Genomic DNA, 22,495 nt, shown 5'->3' on the forward strand with positions numbered 1-22,495 from the left:
GCGCGGACGATGCTGGTGTTCGGATCATTTAAGACAGGACCAGGTGCGCGATGAAAATTTATCTTATCAGATTATCCCCGACGCACATGATACAGAGATCTTGGCGCGCCCCTGTTTCCCGAAACCATCCCAGATGTTTTCCGTGATTTGGGCCTTTGCATATGGATGGCACCCATCTAATGCCGATGCCGCATGCATTGAAGGTACATGGTAGATATATGATGGCGAGTCTCCACCGGCTTCCAGCTTTTTTCACCGCTCGCCACCCCGCCCGAAGTTGAACGCATACGAATACGAAATGAACACAAACGCGACGCGTCGTTTGCTAGCGCTGCAAAGGACCTTGATACCAAGCGAGTTTTCCCGGCTCGTCGACGTTTCAGACTCCTCGCAGCCGGCGACGGAGCATCTCCTCGTTCTCCCCGATGGTAGTCAGCTTGGTACTCGACGACGCACGGAGGGAGTGTCCGACAATCTTCCATCAACGACAATTGTGATAGGCGGAGTAGATGTCTCTACCGTCCGCAAACTGGATCGGCCTGCCGTTTCGCTTCTGAACAGCGCAGTTGGCACGTCATTTGAGGCCTCCGCTGCCCACGTACCCAAGTACCCCGTCTTCGCGTTGGAACCACCTGCACCCGAGTCAGCTATCACAATCCCTGACGTCTGGGCCACTATCTGCGCGCTGTTCACGGCCTACCATGAGCAGGAACACATCCCCCTCGTCCTTTCCCCTTCCCTCGCGAACGCCAACGAAATAGCGAACTACATCCTCCGATCTGGCCTTGGTATCAAGCCAGTTCGTACAAGGGCGAAACAGACATCCTCTTCTGAGCAGACGAAAGACGACGCCCTATTCCTCAGCAGAACGACTTTCTGGCAGGCCGCAGGAACAATAGGGTACCATTCTCGAGGCTGGCTCCAACATAACCTCACCGCTGCAGTCCATTTCCCCTACGTACAATCCTTCACTCGCAGCGAATCTGTCATAACCTCGCATCCGTTGCGCCCACCGAAGCCCTCGCCCGGCGAGCTCTTGTACAGGAGATATTGCCCTTCGGTCAAGAAATTCCTCGAATTCCGCTATTTCTGCCTCGACGATTCTTCATCAGTCGATGGGCCTTTGCATCATCTTGAGTCGCTCCACAGGTGGCACAACAACCCGCGTGTGGCCGCTGGATGGGGCGAAGACGGCTCGCTTGAATATCATCGGAAATATATCACCAACGCAATGGAGGATCCTAACGTCATGCCCGTAATAATGAGTTGGGATGGCGAACCCATGGGGTATCTGGAATTCTTTTGGGTCAAGGAAAATCATCTTTCCCAGTACATGGGAGGGGGAGACGTTGGTGGCGCCGCACATGATTGGGATCGTGGTATCCATGTCCTGGCCGGCGAAGACAAGTTCAAAGGGGTGGCATATTGTACGTATCGCGAATACTCTATCCTTCCGATTTCATTGGCTCATGCGTGTTCGGCCTTTAGCTATGGCGTGGCTGAGGTCCGCCATCCACTATGCGTTCTTGGCAGACACCAGGACTGTGCGTGTTATGGGTGAACCGAGATATGACAATGAAGCAATTATGCGAGCCTGCATCAACGCAGGATTGCATGTAGGAAAGGTCAGCTGGCTCTTAGCTTACTCTCTTCGATGTTCGTAGGGATCTGAATTCGTGCTCTGCAGATATTCGACTTTCCGTACAAGAGATCCGCCCTAACAATTACCTCGAGAGATAGATTCTTCCAGCTTGACCTTCTCTGAAACATATTGCACAATAAACTTATCGCTTTGATCCCTGCGAGACTAGAGTGGGACGGAGAGCTCGTTACAGTCAACTACAAAATCGTCGATATGAGATAGTTCCTTTTCTGTCGGGGGACTTGTCGACCTTAGGTGTGGTTATTAGATCAGATGGGGAATCCGAGGGCAAATAGCTCACCCGCGCGCTTGATGATCTGCCATAATCTTCGCTCGGAGAGGCGAAATGTGGTTTGGTCCAAGCCGTTTTGGCGTTGTAGACCTATAACTGTAAGTCAGCTGACCGAGACTGTGGGAACTCACCGGAATGGACTGAACGGACAGAAACGGCTTTTGCGATGCTCTCACTACTCTCCCAATCTCTACACTTCGTGAAGAACCTTGGGCGCACCCAAGGTCATGGTGGATTCTTGAACACTTTTGTCCGACAACGCCACCAGTTGGCTCCACGACAAGTCAAGCATATCAAACGGCATAAAGGCCGGATACCCATACCTATTGGAGGCTCGACCAAAGGCACGACACTCGCGTACGGAGAATGGGGCATCAGGATCAAAGGAAACGGGGTCAGACTGAGCGCAAAACAGCTCACGACAGCCGAAGAAGTCATCAAGAGGAAAATTAAGATCATCAAGGGAGCCAAAGTGTACTTGCGAGTGTTTCCGGATATTCCGGTCTGCATCAAGGTCGCTTCCTTTCATACTCGGCATTGAGCACTTGCTGATGACTTGACAGGGAAACGAGACTCGGATGGGTAAAGGCAAAGGGACTTTCGAGTTCTGGGCTACTCGGTAATTTGTCTGTCTGTTGTGCATGAGTTTGAGCTCATTGTTCGTTGCAGAGTACCAAAAGGACGCGTTATCTTCGAAATCGGCGGATCCCCGATCCGAGAGGAACTTGCTAGAGATGGTACGGCTGCCACTGACTATGAGGATCCTCGGCTGACTTTGCTTTACAGCTTTGCGGCAGGCTGCGGATAAATTGCCAACAAAAATGGAGTTCATCAGTCGGGCAACCCCTCCTCGCTTGGGGAATCTCGTTCTGCATCCACCCAAGCCCTTAGTGCCTGAATCTCTCGCAGGTGACAACCCGACCATACCTGCCGCACCAATACAGCCAACACTATAACCCACTCCTAGATCCCATCATATATTATATTGCTAGAAATATAACCATCATTGAGATATAAAGGGAGCTTGATATTGCATAAGGTCAAGAGCTTGTATAATTTGCTATTTGGGCACGCCAACCCCGGTCGCAATGGCGAGGAGAACGCTAAGGAAAGGCTTTTCACATACGCCGTGGCCTTGGGTGTGCCCAAAGTTCTTCACGAAGTGCAGAGATTGGGAGAGTAGGGAGAGCATCGCTCCAGAAATCAGAAGCAACCCTTCGAATGGGTTGGGAGTTGTGTAAACCATGGCATTCCGCCGAGTTCTCACGGTCTCGGTCAGCTGACTTATTGACTTACAATGACTGCCACCAGTACTATAACTCAACGCTGAACGGACCTCATTTCTACTCTCAAATCAAACATTATGGCAGATCGCCAAGCGAGCGGGTGAGTTGCTTGCTTCTGAACCTCCCGCCTAATACAATGACCGCCCTGAAGATCAACGGGTCCGCCACCCGAAGGTCCACCAGCCGCTGGGGTTCCACAGGAAAGTGAGATGTGAGTATCGCTAGTAACACCGTGCTGTCAGCTTTGTGAACGTTTTTCAGCAAAACGACTCCAAGAACAGTTCGCACCGCCGGTGGGGATACGGGAATAAGTAAACTTCGAGACCACATCGCCGAGCAGATGGAGGGGGAGTTCAGCATCGTCAGCGTTGAGGCATTTATGTCGCATTATCTACCATTCGAGCCGACCGAAGACGACGTCAAGGACATGGAGAAATCGCTTGCCGAGATGAAATTGAGTGTCTTGGTTGAAGTGGATGGAGAGCTCCGTTTTCACGAATTCCTGGTCCCCCCTTGCAATGCTAATGGGACAGAGACTCCCTCGTACAGACCTCTCGAGGATATTTCCAGGGCGATAGCTTCTGTGCCTGTCGAGGGACGGACGCGCAACGAATTCAGCTTCCGTGTTTGCCCTGACACCGTCATCAAGTCGCAAATTGCTGGCTCGGACAACAGGGTCGACGGATGCTTCACCTCAGAGGATCCTGAGAGCAAGACATTGGATACCTCTCGTCTTGCGTGTATCCTCGAATACAAGCTGAACCGCTTGCAGGAGGTTGAGGTACGTCTTTTCTAAGCTTGTTTCAACTCGATTCAAGCAACCTCGTAGAACAACAAGCAAGCCCTGTCGGCAAGTGTCCAGATCATGAATGACGATGTCCGTCGCATGTTCACATATGGGGTGGGTCCCACTGCTGCTGTGGTATTGGTCTCTTGTCTGACTGGCAGTAGATTACTATTATCCAAGATCGTGTTACTCTATGGTATCATTCTCGGTCGCACTCAATGATTTCAGAGCCCTTCAGTTTTGTAAAAGTCGGTGAGGTCTCCCCCATGCAGTACACAAGTTGACTTTCGCACTAGAACCCACAACTCCTTATCAAAGTCTTCATGTCATTCCTGTTTGCCACGGAGGAGGAGCTGGGATACGACCCGATGGTCACGCGAGACGCGAAAGGGGACTACAGATACAGAATCCCCTCTACCGAGCAGGGACAACAACGCGACCGTTTCTTCCGCACTACTGCTTCCATCGCCGAGTATCGTTCGAACAATATCACTGGTCGTATGGCTCGGGTGTGGAAGGTGGTCGAATGCAATCCGAGTGGCGCTGTGTTATCGCCCAGCGAGCCTTCCCGTGTATTGAAGGATGTCTGGCTGGAGGATTCGGCACTTACTGAGTCGCAGATTCAGTCGCAGATCTTCGCGGACCTCAAGAAGTTCTTCCGTGACAAGCAAGACGCGCGATATCTTGCCTTCGAGGAGCTGCACCCTTCGATCAGTGAATTGGAGCATGAGGACAGATACCAGAAGTATTTTATCAAAATCATGACGGATTACGAAGGCAAACGGACTAAACCACTCCTCCCCAATTCACAAAGGATGCGCAGGCTCTTCACCACTATCAAACCGTTAGCGCTTCCGACGACAGCACATCGGGGTGGTAGCGGGACTCCCCGCCCACTCGAAAGCAAGGACGCTTTGGATGAAACTCCTCGTGAGTTTGCGCCGAGGAAACAATATCGGGTTGTCTTTGGGGAGGTATGCGAGGCTGTGGGTGACCTTAGAACCGTAGGCGAGGTTGCGGACGTCCTCAGTCAGGCAGTTGTTGGTAGGTTTCCCTCCACTTTTCATGGATAAAATCTCACCCCGTCTCCCAGCGCTTCGCCTTATGTATTGTGCCGGATGGGTGCATAGAGATATTAGTTCTGGCAACATTCTGGCTCATCCCAGCGGCGGCGCGTGGCAAGTTAAGTTGTCTGACCTGGAGTACTCCAGGCGGTTCTCCTTTGATCTGGAGCGTGATGTAGGCAGAGACCCGAAGACGGTACGCCGCCTCTCCAACTGACGCACAAACCCCGGTAACAGGTTCATAGGGTACTCCGTACTTCATGCCTCACGAAATTCTCCGGTCTCGCTACCTCAAATTCCCTACATTACCCCCGCGGGATACGACGATTGACTTCGACACTTTCCAAGATACCGAGGACCCTGCCGCACCCCAAATGCCACTCGTATACAACTTCCAACATGACCTGGAATCCATCTGGTGGATCTTCCTTTGGACAATAACCTGCCGAGTTTCCCATCCGCCTTCAATAGTGTTTGGCCAAGGCATCTTCAAGAACACTATGGACCTTTCATCCGAGAGATCGGCGTGCTTTGAAGACTCGATCACGACATCCCTCCGAACCTGCTTGCTTCCACCACTAGAGCGGCTGGCAGCGCCGTTAGAGAGATTGAGGAGCCACACGGTGGCTGCCTACATGTACCATCATAAGGATTAGGATTGGGCCAACCTCTCATCCTACATTCACATTCATAACATTTTCCACGCGTTCTTCCCAGCAATCGGCCTGTCTCGAGCAAATTGGGGTGGTACTGCGTTGGTGACCAGCCATCAGCCTGTTGCTAGTATTGCAGAGGTTGGCAGCACCGCCGACCTCAACAATGTCGAACAAGTCCCCAATATTTCAAATCCTACTCGACGTAAACCCAGTCGACGCAAGCGCACATTGCCACGGGACGATGACGACTACGTGCCGAACAGCAAAGGCGAGGGGTCTAAGAAATCGACGCGTGCTAAACGGTCTCGAGGTATTCAGTAGGGGGTATTCTCTTTCTTCTAGCTCGCATGGGCAGATGCGCATTGCAAGTTATCTTTTTTGTTATTCAATGTAATTCACCCCAACTATTGGAATCCGCAATGTCCCATTTTCGCCAACATATCGGCGAAGCTGCAAGATTGATGTTCACGCTAGAACCCACCAAGTAGACGTTCACAACTTTCAGCACTACGCGTTTGAAAAGGACTTGACACAATGACACCTAGCGAGTTTGCTCAGCCTGCCAACATCGCAGACTCCTCACAACCAGGAGGGAATATCTCCTCGTTCTTCCCGATGGTGAACAACTGGGCACTAGACAAATTGCTGAGGGAGTATCGGAGAAACTCGTATTTATGTAGGTTGTGATAGTTGGAAAAGATGTCTCCGTCATTCACCAGCTGGACTGGGATGGTGTCTCGCTTCTCAATAGTGCTATTGACACGTTGCTTGAGGGCTGCTCTGCCTATATACCCTAGTATCTGGTCTTCGCGTTGGAGCCGCTTGCACCCAAGTTCGCCATCTCTCCAACTCCCACTCCGATTCACAAAAAACAAGTGATGAAATAGAATTCTGGGAACATGGCGAAGAACATGCACGCGAGCCTTAGGCATGTCTCATCCGAGGTGATCCATTGCTCCCTCACAACCCGAATCACAATAGACTATAGCGAACGAACGACTCTTGGGCGAAGTGAACGGGTCGAGCTAAGAGGGGCCAAGTCACGGTTACTTGGTGAACAAACGGTTAGCTGACTTGCAACTCCCTTGACATCGACTCAAATTAGACTCAAATTATGCGCGATGTCCAAGGGAGCGGGTGAGCTACTTGCTTTTGAATATCTTGCCTCACACAATTTTCAATGACCGCGCATCAGATTGACAGGTCCGCCAGCCAAGAGTCCGCCAGTGTCCACTGGGGGTCCACAAAGTAAGTTGTGAGCGTCGCTACTAGAATCGTGTTGTCAGCCTTGTGAACGACTCTCAGTAAAGTGACTGTAGGAGCAACTCGAAGCACTGGTGGGGACACACAGGTGGCCAAACCTCGAGACCACATCGCTGAGCAGATGGAGGAGGAGTTCAGCGTCGTCAGCGTCGAGGCATTTATGCCGCATTATCTACCATTTGAGCCCGCCGAAGACGACGTCAAGCAAATGGATAAATCGCTTGCCAAGATGGAAATCTTGGTTGAGGTCGATGGAAACCCCCGTTTTCACGAAGTCTTGGTTCCCCCTTGCAAGATTGACGGGACAGAGACTCCCTCGTACAGACTTCTCGATGATGTTTCTCGCGCAATAGCTTCTGTGCCTGTCGAGGGACGGAAGCGCAACAGATTCAGCTTCCGCGTTTGCCCTGACACCGTCATCAAGTCGCAAATTGCTGGCTCGGACAACAAGGTCGACGGATGCTTTACCTCAGAGGATCCTGAGAGCAAGACATTGGATACCTCCCATCTTGCATGTATCCTCGAATACGGGTTGAATTCCACGCAAGTGGCCGAGGTACGTTGCATCTCAAGCCTGTTCCAACTCAATTCAAGCGATTGTCTAGAACAACAAGCAAGCTTTGTCGGCAAGTGTCCAGATCATGAATGACGATGTCTGTCGCATGTTCACATATGGGGTAAATCCCGCTGCTGCTGCTGCGTTGGTCTCCTGGCTGACTTGCGCTAGATTACCATTATCGAAGACTGCGTTACTCTATGGTATCATTCTCGGTCGCACTCGATGATCTCAGAGCCCTTCAATTTTGTAGAAGTCAGTCCAATCCCCTCCATGCAGTACGCAAGTTGAATTTTGCGCTAGAACCCACGACTCCTGATCAAAGTGTTCATGTCCTTCTTGTTCGCCACGGAGGAAGAGCTGGGCTATGACCCGATGGTCATGCGAGACGCTAAAGGGGACTATATATACAGAATCCCCTCTACCGAGCAGGGACAACAACGCGACCGTTTCTTCCGCACTACCGCTTCCATAGCCGAGTATCGTTCGAACAATATCACTGGTCGTATGGCTCGGGTGTGGAAGGTGGTCGAATGCAATCCGAGTGGCGCTGTGTTATCGCCCAGCGAGCCTTCCCGTGTATTGAAGGATGTCTGGCTGGAGGATTCGGCACTTACTGAGGCTCAAATTCAGTCTCAGATCTTTGAGGATATCCAGAAATTCTTCCGTGACAAGCAAGACGCACGATATCTTGCCTTCGAGAGGTTGCGGCCTTCAATCAGTGACCTAGAACGGAATGACAGATACAAGAAATATTTCATCGAAATCGTGGCGGATTATGAAGGCAGGCGGACTAAACCTCGCTCTCCCAATTCGCAAAGAAAGCACATGCTGTTTTCCACCGTTGAACCGTTAGCGCTCCCGACGACGTCAAATCGGGGTGGTAGCGGGACTCCCTGCCCGACCGAAAGCAAGATCACCTTCGATGAGGGTCCTCGTGAGTTTGCGCCGAGGAAACAATATCGGGTTGTCTTTGGGGAGGTATGCGAGGCTGTGGGTGACCTTAGAACCGTAGGCGAGGTTGCGGACGTCCTCAGTCAGGCAGTCGTTGGTAGGATTTCCTCTATTTTCATTGGATACAACCTCATCCCGTCTACCAGCGCTTCGCCTTATGTATTGCGCCGGATGGGTTCATAGAGATATTAGTTCTGGCAACATTCTGGCCCATCGCCGCAGCTCATCAAGTCCATGGCAAGTTAAATTGTCCGACCTGGAGTACGCAAGGCAGTTCTCTGATTCAGACCGCAATGTGGGGGATGACCCTAAAATCGTAAGTCTCTTCTTCGTTGCCCGCGATGCCTTGTAACAAGTTTGTAGGGCACACCATACTTCATGCCTCACGAAATCCTCAGTTCTCGCTACATCGCGCCTCAGTCTGTCACCGAGAAGGAACCCGAGCTCGGGGATGATGATTTCAGAGACGGCGGCGCTCCACAACACCCAGAACCTCCAACTGTGTACAATTTCCAGCACGATTTGGAATCTATCTGGTGGATTTTCGTATGGACCATAACCTGCCGAGTTTCCCATGAACCTTCTATTGCCTTTGGGAGAAAGATATTCCAGAACCTCATGGAACCCCCACTCGCTAGATTGAGATTTTTGGAAGAGACCATCACCCAGCAATTTATGGGGTGCCTGTTGTCGCCGCTACAGCAACTAGCAGCCCCCTTGGAAGTGTTGCGTAGCTTCATGGTGGTTGCGTACACATACCGGCGGAAGGCCAACGGCTTGGCCGACCTCTCATCCTATGTCAAAGCTCACCAGGGGTTTGTGATTTTCTTTGAAAAGGTCAAACAGTCTCAGGCGACTTGGGGCGATACGCTCTTGGTGACTTACCATCGTCCCGTTGCCAGTATGACAAGTGTTCCCGGCGCCGCAGACATTGCTAAACCAACACGACTCAAGCGACCGCGTGACGACGACGCCTATGAACCGGACGCTGAGGCACAGAGGCCGAAGTCCAGGCGTTCAAAAAAGGCTAGCGGGAAGACGTAGCCGATAGGAGAAGACACTACGGAAGGTGTTCACCGCCTGACACCCTCAAACAGTACATAGTTCTTTAATGCGCATTTGCTAATGTCATGGCGGTACCCCGACGATATTCGCGTCTCGTTGAGATTGTTCTAAGCGTGTTGGCCCATTGTATAGCCTAGGGTACATCTTCTGTGGTGAGTGAACATTCGCTCGTTTCCTTGAGCTCCCCTCCTTAAGTATGAAGATACATAGCGCAAATACAAAAACACGGTCAGCTGACTTTCTAAATCACGCAAACAGCGCAAAACTCGAATTCCGCCAAGGCATCACAGTACTCGGTATTGTTTGCAGACAACCTCAAATGTCTCACTTTCGCCAGGGTATTCGCGAGCTGATTCAAGAAGAGTTTGCCATCTGCGGAGTCGAAGAATACCTCTCATCGTACTTGCCGTTCGACGTCAACGATTCTGATGTTGGCAACGTGGTGCAATTGCTCTCTAAGACGGCAAGCAACTCCCCAATCTCAACGAATTCTGTCGCAGAATTCAGCGATACCGATTTCCCAATACTCGACACGCCGACGTCGCACGAACACCTCGCCTCGCTAGCTGAAGCAATAGCCTCTTGCATGCCCCAGGGCCGATCTCGCAACGGATTCACACTTTGCGTACGTCCTAATATCTCCCTTGGACCGCCAGCCTCGAACTCGAACAGCAAGATCGACGGATGCTTCACATCAGAAGGTCCCCGTGTCAGCAGGCTGACGGTGTCCAGCGCCGCATGCGTCTTGATGTTCACGCTAGATCCTACCAAGGAAGTTGAAGTGTGTCCGACTGAATGACGGTGTTGCGACAGACTAATGTAGTCAGCGATGCTCGTAGAATAATATCGAAGGAGTTGCCGCAAGTATTCAAATCATGAACGACGATGCTCGCCGGATGTTCACATATGGGGTAAGTCGTGTTGCTACTAATGAATTTGTTCCTTTTGCTCAACTCACCGTAGATTACGATTGTTGAAGATCGTGTTACTCTATGGTATCATTCTCGGTCGCACTCGATGATTTCAGAGCCCTTCAGTTTTGTAAAAGTCAGTCCGATCCCCTCCATGCAGTACGCAGGCTGACTTTTGCGCTAGAACCCACGACTCCTGATCAAAGTGTTCATGTCCTTCTTGTTCGCCACGGAGGAAGAGCTGGGCTATGACCCGATGGTCACGCGAGACGCGAAAGGGGACTACATATACAGAATCCCCTCTACCGAAGAGGGACAACAACGCGACCGTTTCTTCCGCACTACTGCTTCCATCGCCGAGTATCGTTCGAACAATATCACTGGTCGTATGGCTCGGGTGTGGAAGGTGGTCGAATGCAATCCGAGTGGCGCTGTGTTATCGCCCAGCGAGCCTTCCCGTGTATTGAAGGATGTCTGGCTGGAGGATTCGGCACTTACTGAGTCGCAGATTCAGTCGCAGATCTTCGCGGACCTCAAGAAGTTCTTTGTTGACAAACAAGACGCGCGATATCTTGCCTTCGAGAAGTTGCAGCCTTCACTCAGTGAATTGGAGCATGAGGACAGATACGAGAAGTATTTTATCAAAATCATGACGGATTACGAAGGCAAACGGACTAAACCACTCCTTCCCAATTCACAAAGGATGCGCAGGCTCTTCACCACTATCAAACCGTTAGCGCTTCCGACGACAGCACATCGGGGTGGTAGCGGGACTCCCCGCCCACTCGAAAGCAAGGACGCTTTGGATGAAACTCCTCGTGAGTTTGCGCCGAGGAAGCAATATCGGGTCGTCTTTGGGGAGGTATGCGAGGCTGTGGGTGACCTTAGAACCGTAGGCGAGGTTGCGGACGTCCTCAGTCAGGCAGTCGTTGGTAGGTTTCCCTCCACTTTTCATGGATAAAATCTCATCCCGTCTACCAGCGCTTCGCCTGATGTATTGTGCTGGATGGGTGCATCGAGATATTAGCTCTGGCAACATTCTGGCTCATCCCAGCGGCGGGGCGTGGCAAGTTAAGTTGTCTGACCTGGAGTACTCCAGGCGGTTCTCCTTTGATCTGGAGCATGATGTAGGCAGAGACCCGAAGACGGTACGCCGCCTCTCCAATTGACGCACAAACCCCCGTAACATGTTCATAGGGTACTCCGTACTTCATGCCTCACGAAATTCTCCAGTCTCACTACCTGGAATTCCCTACATTACCCCCGCGGGATACGACGATTGACTTCGCCACGTTTACGAAGAGCGTGGCTCCCGATGCAGCCCAAATGCCACTTGTCTACAACTTCCAACATGACTTGGAGTCCATCTGGTGGATTTTCCTTTGGACAGTAACCTGCCGAGTTTCCCATACACCTTCAATAGTGTACGGCCAAGACATCTTCAAGAACACTATGCAACTTTCATCTGAGAGATTGAAGTGCCTTCTTTACCCGATCAAGCCATCCCTCCTGGCCTGCTTGCCGTCACCACTACAGCAGTTGGCAGCGCCCTTAGAGAAATTGAGGGGATTCATGGTGGATGCCTACATGTACCATCATAAGGATCAGGATTGGGCCGACCTCTCATCCTACATTCACATTCATAACGTTTTCCACGCGTTCTTCCCAGCAATCGGCCTGTCTCGAGCAAATTGGGGTGGTACCGCATTGATGACCAGCCATCAGCCTATCGCCAGTTTGGTACCGCCAACCTCCACAATGTCGTAGAGGTCCCCAATAATTCTAACCCTGCTCGACATAAACCCAGTCGACACAAACATACATTACCATGGGACGATGACGACTACGTGCCGAACAGCAAGGGCGAGGGGTCTCAGGAATCTACGCATGCTAAACGGTCTCGAGGTGGTTAGTAAGTGTCTCTCGGAATATTCCTCTTTCTTCTGGCTTGCATGGGCATATGCGCATCAGGAGTTATCTGTTTTCGTACGCTAGTTGCAATATGTTATGTAACCTGTGGCCATGAGTGTGTGAAAACACGGCCAGCTGCATACGAAACGAGGTGGTGAGCTGCTTTCTCTTGGACCACTGGCAGCGAGCTCTTCGTCGAGGGCCTAGTAAGCAAAATTGTCTGACCTCGAGTATGCACAACGGTTCTTCGGACTGCACTAGAACAGGTGCCCGCAGCCCCTCGCAACAGCCCATCAAGCTCCAGTGCAGTACGGCAGGCCGATATATCAGAACATCATGACACCCTCAGATGCCAGATTACAGTGCTTACTTGAAGAAAGCGAGACCCTTCAAAGATCCATCGTTCAAAGGATTCTCCCGCCCCTTGAACACATTGTGGCAGATAATGTCTTCTGTGTATGTATATTGCAGGAAGGACGGAATGTTGGCCGACGTCACGTCCCACGTTGCCATTCACTTTGTTCAATTCTTCGCCGCAATCAAGCTGTCCCAGGCGATTTGGAGTGGTACAGCTCTATTGACTTATCATCGACCCGTCGCCAATTCTGCAAGCGTTTCCAACATCACAGACGTTCCGAAAACAACTCGACACAAGCGACGACGCGACGACGCCGCTTGTATGTCAGACACCGAAGGGAAATCTCAGAAGTCTACACGTTCAAGAAGCTTTCGAGTGAAGACATAGGCGCAGATGAATGTGGAATCCTCAACAATACATATTTCTACTCTCTGAGTTCCGTGTAACTCACATGTACCATTTATGCTACTTTTATTATCTCCCGTCTCCTTACATTACTAGCAGTCTCCCCACGCTCAAAGTTCCTTAGATATTGTCCGACTTTTCGTAGCCTGTCGTTGACTACTCGTAGTCTCTCGTAGTCCCAGCGACGATGTGAATAAGCGCCCCGATCAGACGGTTCTTTATTTGAGCTTCATTGGTCTCCTCAATCCTCAGAGGCAGCACATGCACAAATCCGTGAAGCTTGCGTTGCTCAGTGTCGTCTTTTTAGCAAAGTTCATTTCGGCGGCGAATTACCCCAACTCGGAAGATATGGTCATGGCTGGGGTTCGGCCACCACAGGAGCCTCTGGATGTGGAGAATTACCCCGTCGCGCCGGAGGGATTGAAATTAGATCAAGTACATGTATATGTTAGGCATGGTACGCATGTTTTCCATGCATTGTGTTGTAAGAGTTGACGCTGGCCCGGACAGGTGAAAGGGCACCCGTGGGCGTGCGTCTCGCTGACCCCCCTGCTTCCATACCCTCGCACTGGATGCTTTGTACTGCAGCAAGGCAATTCAGAGCAGAATTGAACACCAATAATGGTGCACTCGACGGTGACCCCCTGCCTTTGAAACGCCTGGTTGAACGAAAGGACGGCACAAGTGCTGAAGGAGAATGGTAAGTCTCGTGCTCATCTCCCGCTGAACCCCTGCAGCGTTTGGGTGTGAGTGTGCGTGCTCATTATCATTTACTTTCTTTGTCCTTTCACCTCCCGTCCTTTCTCCTTCTAAGTCTCCTTGGGGAGCTAACGGACGTTGGCAGAAAGGTGAAGTCGGCAGTTCTGTGATTATTTCTACACCCCCTCAAGCTCAAGGATTGCCACTATCCAGTCGACCTTTGAATACGGCGCAGCGTTGCGAAGGTTATATGTTGAGCGGTGCGTTTATTCCCCCTCGAAGATTTCATCTATTAGATGGCAGTTCCAACTAGATTGGGATTCCTCCCCGATCAACTGCTGAACGCTGAGCAAGCGTATTTCCGTTCTACTAACATGCCCCGCACTATGGAATCCCTGCGAAACATTATATCTGGCCTATACCCCGCCGAAAAATGTCCAAATACGCTTCCTCCCATTCTCATACGGTGCATGCATTGTCTTGTCTTTCCAATCCAGAAGACTTACCTCGGAAAACTACCCAGGAACGGGAAAGATGAGAACCTTCTAGGGAACACATTCTCGTGCAAACGTCTGGAGATCCTCCAAATTGGTTTTGCGCAAGGTACTTACAATCACACTTTTCGCTTTACAACAAACCAATCAAAGCCCCACACGCTAGCCGCCGCAAATCTATATAACCCAGCACTCGAGTCCCTGGATAGGAGGTTGTCCAAGTATATTGGAGGGCATCCTGTTCGCGTAGACGGCAAACCAAGGGCCTCCGGGATAATGGACACAGTAGGTCATAATTACTGTTTGCCTCTATAGTCCGTAGTGACAGTCCCGACGTCATTCTCTATCATAGATACGCGCAGCCAGCGCACACGGAATCAAGGTTCCGCCCGAGTTCGAGGAGAAGGCCGTCGTCGATTTGATTGTGTGTTGCTTATTTGAAAAGCCTGTTTTTGAGCTCACCTACCGCTCTCATCTTATCCAGGAAAAAGCGGTCGTAGCCGAATGGTTTTCTGGTACGCATGTCTTTCATACATCCATTCCTATTTTTACACTGTTAACGTCCTATCTTTAAATCTTAAGGGTGTAAGTGACACCGCACCGCCATAACAGCCTACTCACCTGTCTATGTTAGACAAGACTGAGGAAGTGCGACGACTCGGCATGGGCCTCCTCCTGAGCGATCTCTCTCGCAAGATGTCGCGGAAAGTTAGTCTAGGTGATCAAGACCCCGTCAAAATCCTGGTACACAGCACGCATGACACGGCCATCGCGGCACTCTGCTCTACTCTCGATGTCTACGACGAACTGTGCGCCTTCCCTTTTCTGAACATACATCCTAAGCAGGACTAATCATATGATGGCTATCATGACGGTGTCCCCCTCGATAGATGGCCACCGTTCACTGCGTCCATCACGTTCGAGCTCTTCAGCAAGTCCTCCGAGCCTTCGAGGGGCCACCCTTCCTATCTCCAGGGCATCCTAAACCCCTTTAGGCCGAGGGAACATTGTACGTACTCGTTGTATACGCGCCTACGCCTGCGTTGGTAACATCTACTTATTGCGATTTTATCCAGACGTCCGCGTGAGGTACCAGAACAAGAACATGGCCCTCCCCTTCTGCGGCACCGAGGGCAAGCATCTCTCCGGCCACGCAGAGTTCTGCACGCTCGCTGCGTTCCAGGAAAGAGTCGAGGAGCTCACGCCTCTGGATTATGATGCAGAATGCTCCATACCCAGGTCCTAGACCATGAACCACGCGTGGGATTTCTACTCTTGCATGTAAGCCCTATATACTGATATAGTACTACATGGCGATCTGTGTGCGAGGTATAATCCCACTTTCTTCCTTAATCGATGTAGCCCTTCTACCAAGGCAAAAGAGTGAGCCCTAGCCTGGACAAGCACCTAATGGGAGGCTCCGCATTAAGTGAAACACATCAAGCGTCATAAAGGCCGGTTTGCGGCTCAATGATAGTTTGTGGGCAAACACAGAAGCTGAATTTGTTGCGTTTCCGACCGCTAACAGTTCCAGATCCTATTGCGCTGGAAATTGTATCGAGGTTATCGTAGGAGGTTTCCATTCCATGATTATTGCAAGGGTATCTTGAAAGTCTGCAAGCGGCTCCAACGCGAAGATCAGATACTGGGGTACATAGGCAGAGCAGCCCTCAAGCAACATGTCAATAGCACTATTGAGAAGCGAGACACCATCCCAGTCCAGCTGGTGAATGACGGAGACATCCTTTCCAACTATCACAACCTACATAAATACGAGATTCTCCGATACTCCCTCAGCAATTTGTCGAGTCCCCAGTTGTTCACCATCGGGAAGAACGAGGAGATATTCCCTCCTGGTTGTGAGGAGTCTGCGATGTTGGCAGGCTGAGCAAACTCGCTAGGTGTCATTGTGTCAAGTCCTTTTCAAACGCGTAGTGCTGAAAGTTGTGAACGTCTGCTTGGTGGGTTCTAGCGTGAACATCAATCTTGCAGCTTCGCCGATATGTTGGCGAAAATGGGACATTGCGGATTCCAATAGTTGGGGTGTATTACAATGAACAACAAAAAAAGATAACTCGCAATGCGCATCTGCCCATGCGAGCCAGAAGAAAGAGAATACCCCCTACTGAATACCTGGAGACCGTTTAGCACGCGCCGATTTCTTAGACCCCTCGCCCTTGCTGTTCGGCACGTAGTCGTCATCGTCCCGTGGCAATGTGCGCTTGCGTCGACTGGGTTTACGTCGAGTGGGATTTGAAATATTGGGGACTTGTTCGACATTGTTGAGGTCGGCGGTGCTACCAACCTCCGCAATACTGGCAACAGGCTGATGGCTGGTCACCAATGCAGTACCACCCCAATTTGCTCGAGACAGGCCGATTGCTAGGAAAAAAAAGTGGAAAGCGTTATGAATGTGAATGTAGGATGAGAGGTTGGACCAATCCTGATTCTTATGATGGTGCATGTAGGCATTCACCATGGCCCTCCTCAATCTCTCTAACGGCGCTGCCAGCCGCTCTAGTGGTGGAAGCAAGCAGGTTCGGAGGGATGTCGTGATCGAGTCTTCAAAGCACGCCGATCTCTCGGATGAAAGGTCCATAGTGTTCTTGAAGATGCCTTGGCCAAACACTATTGAAGGCGGATGGGAAACTCGGCAGGTTATTGTCCAAAGGAAGATCCACCAGATGGATTCCAGGTCATGTTGGAAGTTGTATACGAGTGGCATTTGGGGTGCGGCAGGGTCCTCGGTATCTTGGAAAGTGTCGAGGTCAAACGTTGTATCCGGCAGGGTCGATGTAGGGAATTTGAGGTAGCGAGACCGGAGAATTTCGTGAGGCATGAAGTACGGTGTACCCTATGAACTTGTTACGGGGGTTTGTGCGTCAATTGGAGGGGCGGCGTACCGTCTTCGGGTCTCTGCCTACATCACGCTCCAGATCAAAGGAGAACCGCCTGGAGTACTCCAGGTCAGACAACTTAACTTGCCACGCGCCGTCGCTGGGATGAGCCAGAATGTTGCCAGAGCTAATATCTCGATGCACCCATCCAGCACAATACATAAGGCGAAGCGCTGGTAGACGGGATGAGATTTTATCCATGAAAAGTGGAGGGAAACCTACCAACGACTGCCTGACTGAGGACGTCCGCAACCTCGCCTACGGTTCTAAGGTCACCCACAGCCTCGCATACCTCCCCAAAGACGACCCGATATTGCTTCCTCGGCGCAAACTCACGAGGAGTTTCATCCAAAGCGTCCTTGCTTTCGAGTGGGCGGGGAGTCCCGCTACCACCCCGATGTGCTGTCGTCGGAAGCGCTAACGGTTTGATAGTGGTGAAGAGCTTGCGCATCCTTTGTGAATTGGAAAGGAGTGGTTTAGTCCGTTTGCCTTCGTAATCCGTCATGATTTTGATAAAATACTTCTCGTATCTGTCCTCATGCTCCAATTCACTGATCGAAGGGTGCAGCTCCTCGAAGGCAAGATATCGCGCGTCTTGCTTGTCACGGAAGAACTTCTTGAGGTCCGCGAAGATCTGCGACTGAATCTGCGACTCAGTAAGTGCCGAATCCTCCAGCCAGACATCCTTCAATACACGGGAAGGCTCGCTGGGCGATAACACAGCGCCACTCGGATTGCATTCGACCACCTTCCACACCCGAGCCATACGACCAGTGATATTGTTCGAACGATACTCGGCGATGGAAGCAGTAGTGCGGAAGAAACGGTCGCGTTGTTGTCCCTGCTCGGTAGAGGGGATTCTGTATATATAGTCCCCTTTCGCGTCCCGAGTGACCATTGGGTCGTATCCCAGCTCCTCCTCCGTGGCAAACAGGAATGACATGAAGACTTTGATAAGGAGTTGTGGGTTCTAGCACAAAAGTCAACTTGTGTACTGCATGGGGGAGACCTCACCGACTTTTACAAAACTGAAGGGCTCTGAAATCATCGAGTGCGACCGAGAATGATACCATAGAGTAACACGATCTCGGATAATAGTAATCTACTGCCAGTCAGACAAGAGACCAATACCACAGCAGCAGTGGGACCCACCCCATATGTGAACATGCGACGGACATCGTCATTCATGATCTGGACACTTGCCGACAGGGCTTGCTTGTTGTTCTACGAGGTTGCTTGAATCGAGTTGGAACAAGCTTAGAAAAGACGTACCTCAACCTCCTGCAAGCGGTTCAGCTTGTATTCGAGGATACACGCAAGACGAGAGGTATCCAATGTCTTGCTCTCAGGATCCTCTGAGGTAAAGCATCCGTCGACCCTGTTGTCCGAGCCAGCAATTTGTGACTTGATGACGGTGTTGGGGCAAACACGGAAGCTGAATTCGTTGCGCGTCCGTCCCTCGACAGGCACAGAAGCTATCGCCCTGGAAATATCCTCGAGAGGTCTGTACGAGGGAGTCTCTGTCCCATTAGCATTGCAAGGGGGGACCAGGAATTCGTGAAAACGGAGCTCTCCATCCACTTCAACCAAGACACTCAATTTCATCTCGGCAAGCGATTTCTCCATGTCCTTGACGTCGTCTTCGGTCGGCTCGAATGGTAGATAATGCGACATAAATGCCTCAACGCTGACGATGCTGAACTCCCCCTCCATCTGCTCGGCGATGTGGTCTCGAAGTTTACTTATTCCCGTATCCCCACCGGCGGTGCGAACTGTTCTTGGCGTCGTTTTGCTGAAAAACGTTCACAAAGCTGACAGCACGGTGTTACTAGCGATACTCACATCTCACTTTCCTGTGGAACCCCAGCGGCTGGTGGACCTTCGGGTGGCGGACCCGTTGATCTTCAGGGCGGTCATTGTATTAGGCGGGAGGTTCAGAAGCAAGCAACTCACCCGCTCGCTTGGCGATCTGCCATAATGTTTGATTTGAGAGTAGAAATGAGGTCCGTTCAGCGTTGAGTTACTAGTACTGGTGGCAGTCATTGTAAGTCAATAAGTCAGCTGACCGAGACCGTGAGAACTCGGCGGAATGCCATTGTTTACACAACTCCCAACCCATTCGAAGGGTTGCTTCTGATTTCTGGAGCGATGCTCTCCCTACTCTCCCAATCTCTGCGCTTCGTGAAGAACGTTGGGCACATCCAAGGCCATGGAGGATTTCTGAATATCTTTTCCCGCCAACGCCACCAGCTGGCCTCGAGCCAAGAAGGCATACGTAGTGTTCAATTACCGTTACTATGCCCGTACATGCATTACAAGCCTCCCTTAACTACTGTCTTACAAAGTTTACTACACATCAGCTCTGCCCATTTGGGCTTCATCATGCATGGTCCCTGCCCAGCGAGCTGGTCCGCACGGACGAAGCTCTGATGGCCGTCGAACAAATACCAAGAGCAACGTATCGGGCTCAAAAAGCTTTCAAAGGACTTAAGGACTTACTTCCTGCCTATTATAATACTCTCTGTCTGGGAGTCGAACCCAGCTTTCGCGCGACCCACCGATCAATGCCGCAATGACAGGCGCGTGTACTAACCGATATACTAACAGAGACTTGGTGAAATACAAGCAACACGGAGCCTACTCTGATTCCTACAATTGTTCCTCCAAGCTCGCACGAGCCGGCCATATACAATAGGGTATCGTCCATGCACATGTACATAATATACATAATTCACTATACAGCGCTACGCCCTGGCGTCGACTTCGTCTCTCCACACTTCCTCCACCATGCCTCGACGGCATCTCCATACCTATCGTCCACCCGTTCAAGGCTTGATGCAGATCTTGACCGCGCCTCGGCTGTTCATCTTGTCCAAAGCCGCCTGGTATTCCTCGAGCTTGAAGACATCCGTCACCATCCCCTTGACGCGGATCTTCCCACTGTCGAGGTAGGCTACCGCACGCGGGAAGCAGAATGTCTGCGAGAACGAGCCGATGATCTACGGGATTACAGAAGTACCACCGTCAGCGAAATCGTCCCACGAAGGGAGGGGGATACCCACCTTAATCTCATCACCAAAGATCTTCGCGGGAGGCCAGTGGACGCGGGCCTTGTTCTCGTAGACACCGTAGACCATCAGCGTACCGCCCCTCCTCACGTAGTTGATACTCTCGTTCGCCAGCGCCTCCACGCCCGTCGCCTCGACAACGACATCAAATCCATACGGGTTGTCGTCCTTCAGTTTCTGCCACTGCGGTCCGGGGTTCTGCCTGTCCAACTCGATATACTCGTCACCAGCGTCCAGCTGCTTAGCAATGTCCATCTTGATGCCCTTGTTCGCGGCGATGACTACGCGCGAAGCGCCGTTGAGCTTGAGCAGCTGCGCGAGGATCAGGCCGGTGGGGCCCGCGCCGAGCAACAGAACTTCCACGCCGACGGGTGGCGAAAGTTTGTCGAGCCCGTGAATAGCACATGCGGCGGGTTCAAGGAGGGTCGCATCCTCGTCGGAAAGGTTGTTAATCTTGTACAGCTTCTTCTGTTGGCTGGAGAGCGTGTCAGTATGAGTTGCCCGGGGAATACTCGTACATACTAGACGACATAGTCGGCGAAGCCGCCGTCCTGGGTGACACCACGCGAGTTAAAATTTTCGCACAAGAGCGATTGGCCACGGCGGCAATAGAAGCAATCGTCGCACTACCCTCGCCGGTGTACGATGAGAATACTGAGCTAACAGCCAGATCCAATGTGCTCACCGTGATGCCAACGTCGGCGACGCAGCGGTCACCGATCTCAAAGCCTTTCACGTTCTTCCCCAGCTCGACGATTGTCCCAACGGCCTCGTGGCCTGGGATGAGCTGCAAGATGACATCGTATCCAGATCGCGCATATAATGAGCGCATATAATGAAAGGCCAGCCGATCGATCGATCAGGCAACAAATCCTTTCCGAGCCGTATGTAACTCACGGGAAATTTGGAGATAAACTCGCCCTCGCTGTGACGTGGCGAGATTAGCTCTGAATACCGAGTACTGGGACAACAGAACATACTGAATATGGCCGTCGGTGCCACAGACGCCGCAGCAGGCGACTATATGCGCGAATTCTCAATTCCCCGAGGTCATGCGCCCCGTTTCGTGTCATGTACGCACCTTTGAGCAAGACGTCGTCGTCTCCAGGCTTCGGGATAGGTACTTGCCTAATCTCGAAGTCCTTGGGCTGAGTTGGACGATCATCAGCTTCAACTTCGCACAAAGGCAGCGACTATGCACTCACGGCATTGTACCAGAGCGCTTTCATTGTACCTTCAGGCATGTTTGACTCTGCAAGGCGAATTTGGATACGGGGATGATGGTGGTCACGAAGAGAGGAAGAGAGGGTGTGTAGATTCGAGCCGATTATAAGGAAGACCGCCCAGGGAATTTCCAAACAGAGGTAGACAAGCCAGTACTACCTGTGCCGTTGTAGATGCCGTGATGTCATCCGAGAAGACAGCAATCACATGATGACACCTCCGAGATTCTTCAGGACTCTGAACGACTCGGGGGGCTCGAAATGCTTTCCCTGGCAGTGCACAGAGTGATCGTCGAGCAGTGGTCGTTGTCTGTGAGCTATAGCTGCCATGGAAGTGACACAACGCACTGTGTCTCGTTTTGAGTGCTGAGATGGAACTGCCCCAAGGAAAGAGTCAAGTGGAGCCCATCATCTGCAACCATCACAACCGGGAATATGGGCGTGTAGATCGATGAAGCATCGCAGACGACTGCCTACTAGAGAAAAATCGTCGAAATAGTTGGGAGAGGAGCCCACAAGGGGAATAAGCGTACTATCTAGTATCAGCTAGTCCCGAATGTGTCTAACCCCGGCCAGGTTACAGAAGGAAGGCTGTCGCGTTGAGGCTGCAAAGGAGTGGGCTGGGATGTAAGGTGTCCAGAAGACGACTGGATTACGCGGGGGCGGAACTTGCGTGGCAACATCAGGAAGTTCGAGTTTAAGAGGAGGATTGTCGACTGGCCAGGTACTCGTATTAGAAATAATGTATTAGACGCTCGTCCAACTGGCAGGGTTGGAGTGCATTTGAGTACTGACGAATTGGTAATATGAAGTACCGATACAAATGGCTAATATGATCATATCTCAACGTTGAGGAATTGATGAGAACCGAACCCCCACGTCGGCTGTAGACACGAGTCCAATATGTACATTGGTGTTAGATCAAGCACGCCGCGGCGTGATCCTGGAGGTAACCAAAAAATAC

The 22,495-nt window shown here is 51.4% G+C and overlaps 9 protein-coding genes and 1 non-coding gene across 10 annotated transcripts; 6 read left to right on the top strand and 4 right to left on the bottom strand.

Moving 5' to 3' along the window:
* Positions 1–298: 298 nt before the first annotated feature.
* PC9H_006113 (uncharacterized protein) lies at positions 299–1,765 on the top strand (the record flags this gene model as incomplete). Its single annotated transcript, XM_036775667.1, has 3 exons — positions 299–1,427; positions 1,489–1,625; positions 1,688–1,765. The coding sequence occupies 3 exons, from the start codon at positions 299–301 to the stop codon at positions 1,763–1,765; spliced, it is 1,344 nt and encodes a 447-aa protein (XP_036631686.1).
* A 335-nt stretch (positions 1,766–2,100) lies between these two features.
* Positions 2,101–2,890, top strand: MRPL16_2 (mitochondrial ribosomal large subunit component; the record flags this gene model as incomplete). The annotated part of the gene is made up of 4 exons (XM_036775668.1): positions 2,101–2,448; positions 2,498–2,553; positions 2,604–2,671; positions 2,721–2,890. The coding sequence occupies 4 exons, from the start codon at positions 2,101–2,103 to the stop codon at positions 2,888–2,890; spliced, it is 642 nt and encodes a 213-aa protein (XP_036631687.1).
* A 407-nt stretch (positions 2,891–3,297) lies between these two features.
* PC9H_006115 (uncharacterized protein) lies at positions 3,298–6,048 on the top strand (the record flags this gene model as incomplete). Its single annotated transcript, XM_036775669.1, has 9 exons — positions 3,298–3,320; positions 3,372–3,431; positions 3,482–4,001; positions 4,050–4,121; positions 4,172–4,255; positions 4,304–5,051; positions 5,101–5,267; positions 5,317–5,694; positions 5,728–6,048. 9 exons carry the CDS (start codon positions 3,298–3,300, stop codon positions 6,046–6,048), a joined length of 2,373 nt encoding a protein of 790 aa, XP_036631688.1.
* Positions 6,049–6,841: 793 nt separating this feature from the next.
* On the top strand, positions 6,842–9,544 carry PC9H_006116 (uncharacterized protein; the record flags this gene model as incomplete). Its single annotated transcript, XM_036775670.1, has 8 exons — positions 6,842–6,864; positions 6,923–6,975; positions 7,047–7,546; positions 7,596–7,667; positions 7,718–7,801; positions 7,850–8,597; positions 8,647–8,816; positions 8,864–9,544. The coding sequence occupies 8 exons, from the start codon at positions 6,842–6,844 to the stop codon at positions 9,542–9,544; spliced, it is 2,331 nt and encodes a 776-aa protein (XP_036631689.1).
* Positions 9,545–9,884: 340 nt separating this feature from the next.
* PC9H_006117 (uncharacterized protein) lies at positions 9,885–12,243 on the top strand (the record flags this gene model as incomplete). Its single annotated transcript, XM_036775671.1, has 6 exons — positions 9,885–10,346; positions 10,405–10,476; positions 10,529–10,612; positions 10,661–11,408; positions 11,458–11,624; positions 11,674–12,243. The coding sequence occupies 6 exons, from the start codon at positions 9,885–9,887 to the stop codon at positions 12,241–12,243; spliced, it is 2,103 nt and encodes a 700-aa protein (XP_036631690.1).
* A 1,168-nt stretch (positions 12,244–13,411) lies between these two features.
* PC9H_006118 (uncharacterized protein) lies at positions 13,412–15,589 on the top strand (the record flags this gene model as incomplete). Its single annotated transcript, XM_036775672.1, has 12 exons — positions 13,412–13,607; positions 13,661–13,850; positions 13,965–13,998; positions 14,063–14,109; positions 14,163–14,315; positions 14,373–14,452; positions 14,510–14,628; positions 14,696–14,767; positions 14,828–14,858; positions 14,978–15,152; positions 15,234–15,352; positions 15,420–15,589. The coding sequence occupies 12 exons, from the start codon at positions 13,412–13,414 to the stop codon at positions 15,587–15,589; spliced, it is 1,386 nt and encodes a 461-aa protein (XP_036631691.1).
* Positions 15,590–15,880: 291 nt separating this feature from the next.
* On the bottom strand, positions 15,881–16,251 carry PC9H_006119 (uncharacterized protein; the record flags this gene model as incomplete). Its single annotated transcript, XM_036775673.1, has 2 exons — positions 15,881–16,105; positions 16,168–16,251. 2 exons carry the CDS (start codon positions 16,249–16,251, stop codon positions 15,881–15,883), a joined length of 309 nt encoding a protein of 102 aa, XP_036631692.1.
* Positions 16,252–16,465: 214 nt separating this feature from the next.
* PC9H_006120 (uncharacterized protein) lies at positions 16,466–19,216 on the bottom strand (the record flags this gene model as incomplete). The annotated part of the gene is made up of 8 exons (XM_036775674.1): positions 16,466–17,197; positions 17,247–17,413; positions 17,463–18,210; positions 18,259–18,342; positions 18,393–18,464; positions 18,513–19,032; positions 19,083–19,142; positions 19,194–19,216. 8 exons carry the CDS (start codon positions 19,214–19,216, stop codon positions 16,466–16,468), a joined length of 2,406 nt encoding a protein of 801 aa, XP_036631693.1.
* Positions 19,217–19,757: 541 nt separating this feature from the next.
* PC9H_006121 lies at positions 19,758–19,850 on the bottom strand. Its single transcript has one exon. It is a non-coding gene; the product is annotated as a tRNA-Asp (tRNA).
* Positions 19,851–20,065: 215 nt separating this feature from the next.
* ARD1_1 (N-terminal acetyltransferase A complex catalytic subunit ard1) lies at positions 20,066–21,552 on the bottom strand (the record flags this gene model as incomplete). Its single annotated transcript, XM_036775675.1, has 8 exons — positions 20,066–20,239; positions 20,303–20,783; positions 20,831–20,934; positions 20,994–21,095; positions 21,206–21,233; positions 21,289–21,343; positions 21,390–21,456; positions 21,514–21,552. 8 exons carry the CDS (start codon positions 21,550–21,552, stop codon positions 20,066–20,068), a joined length of 1,050 nt encoding a protein of 349 aa, XP_036631694.1.
* Between the last annotated feature and the right edge of the window lie 943 nt (positions 21,553–22,495).

Source organism: Pleurotus ostreatus (genome assembly GCF_014466165.1).
Source record: "Pleurotus ostreatus strain PC9 chromosome Unknown scaffold_4, whole genome shotgun sequence".
Taxonomy (NCBI): Eukaryota; Fungi; Basidiomycota; class Agaricomycetes; order Agaricales; family Pleurotaceae; genus Pleurotus; species Pleurotus ostreatus.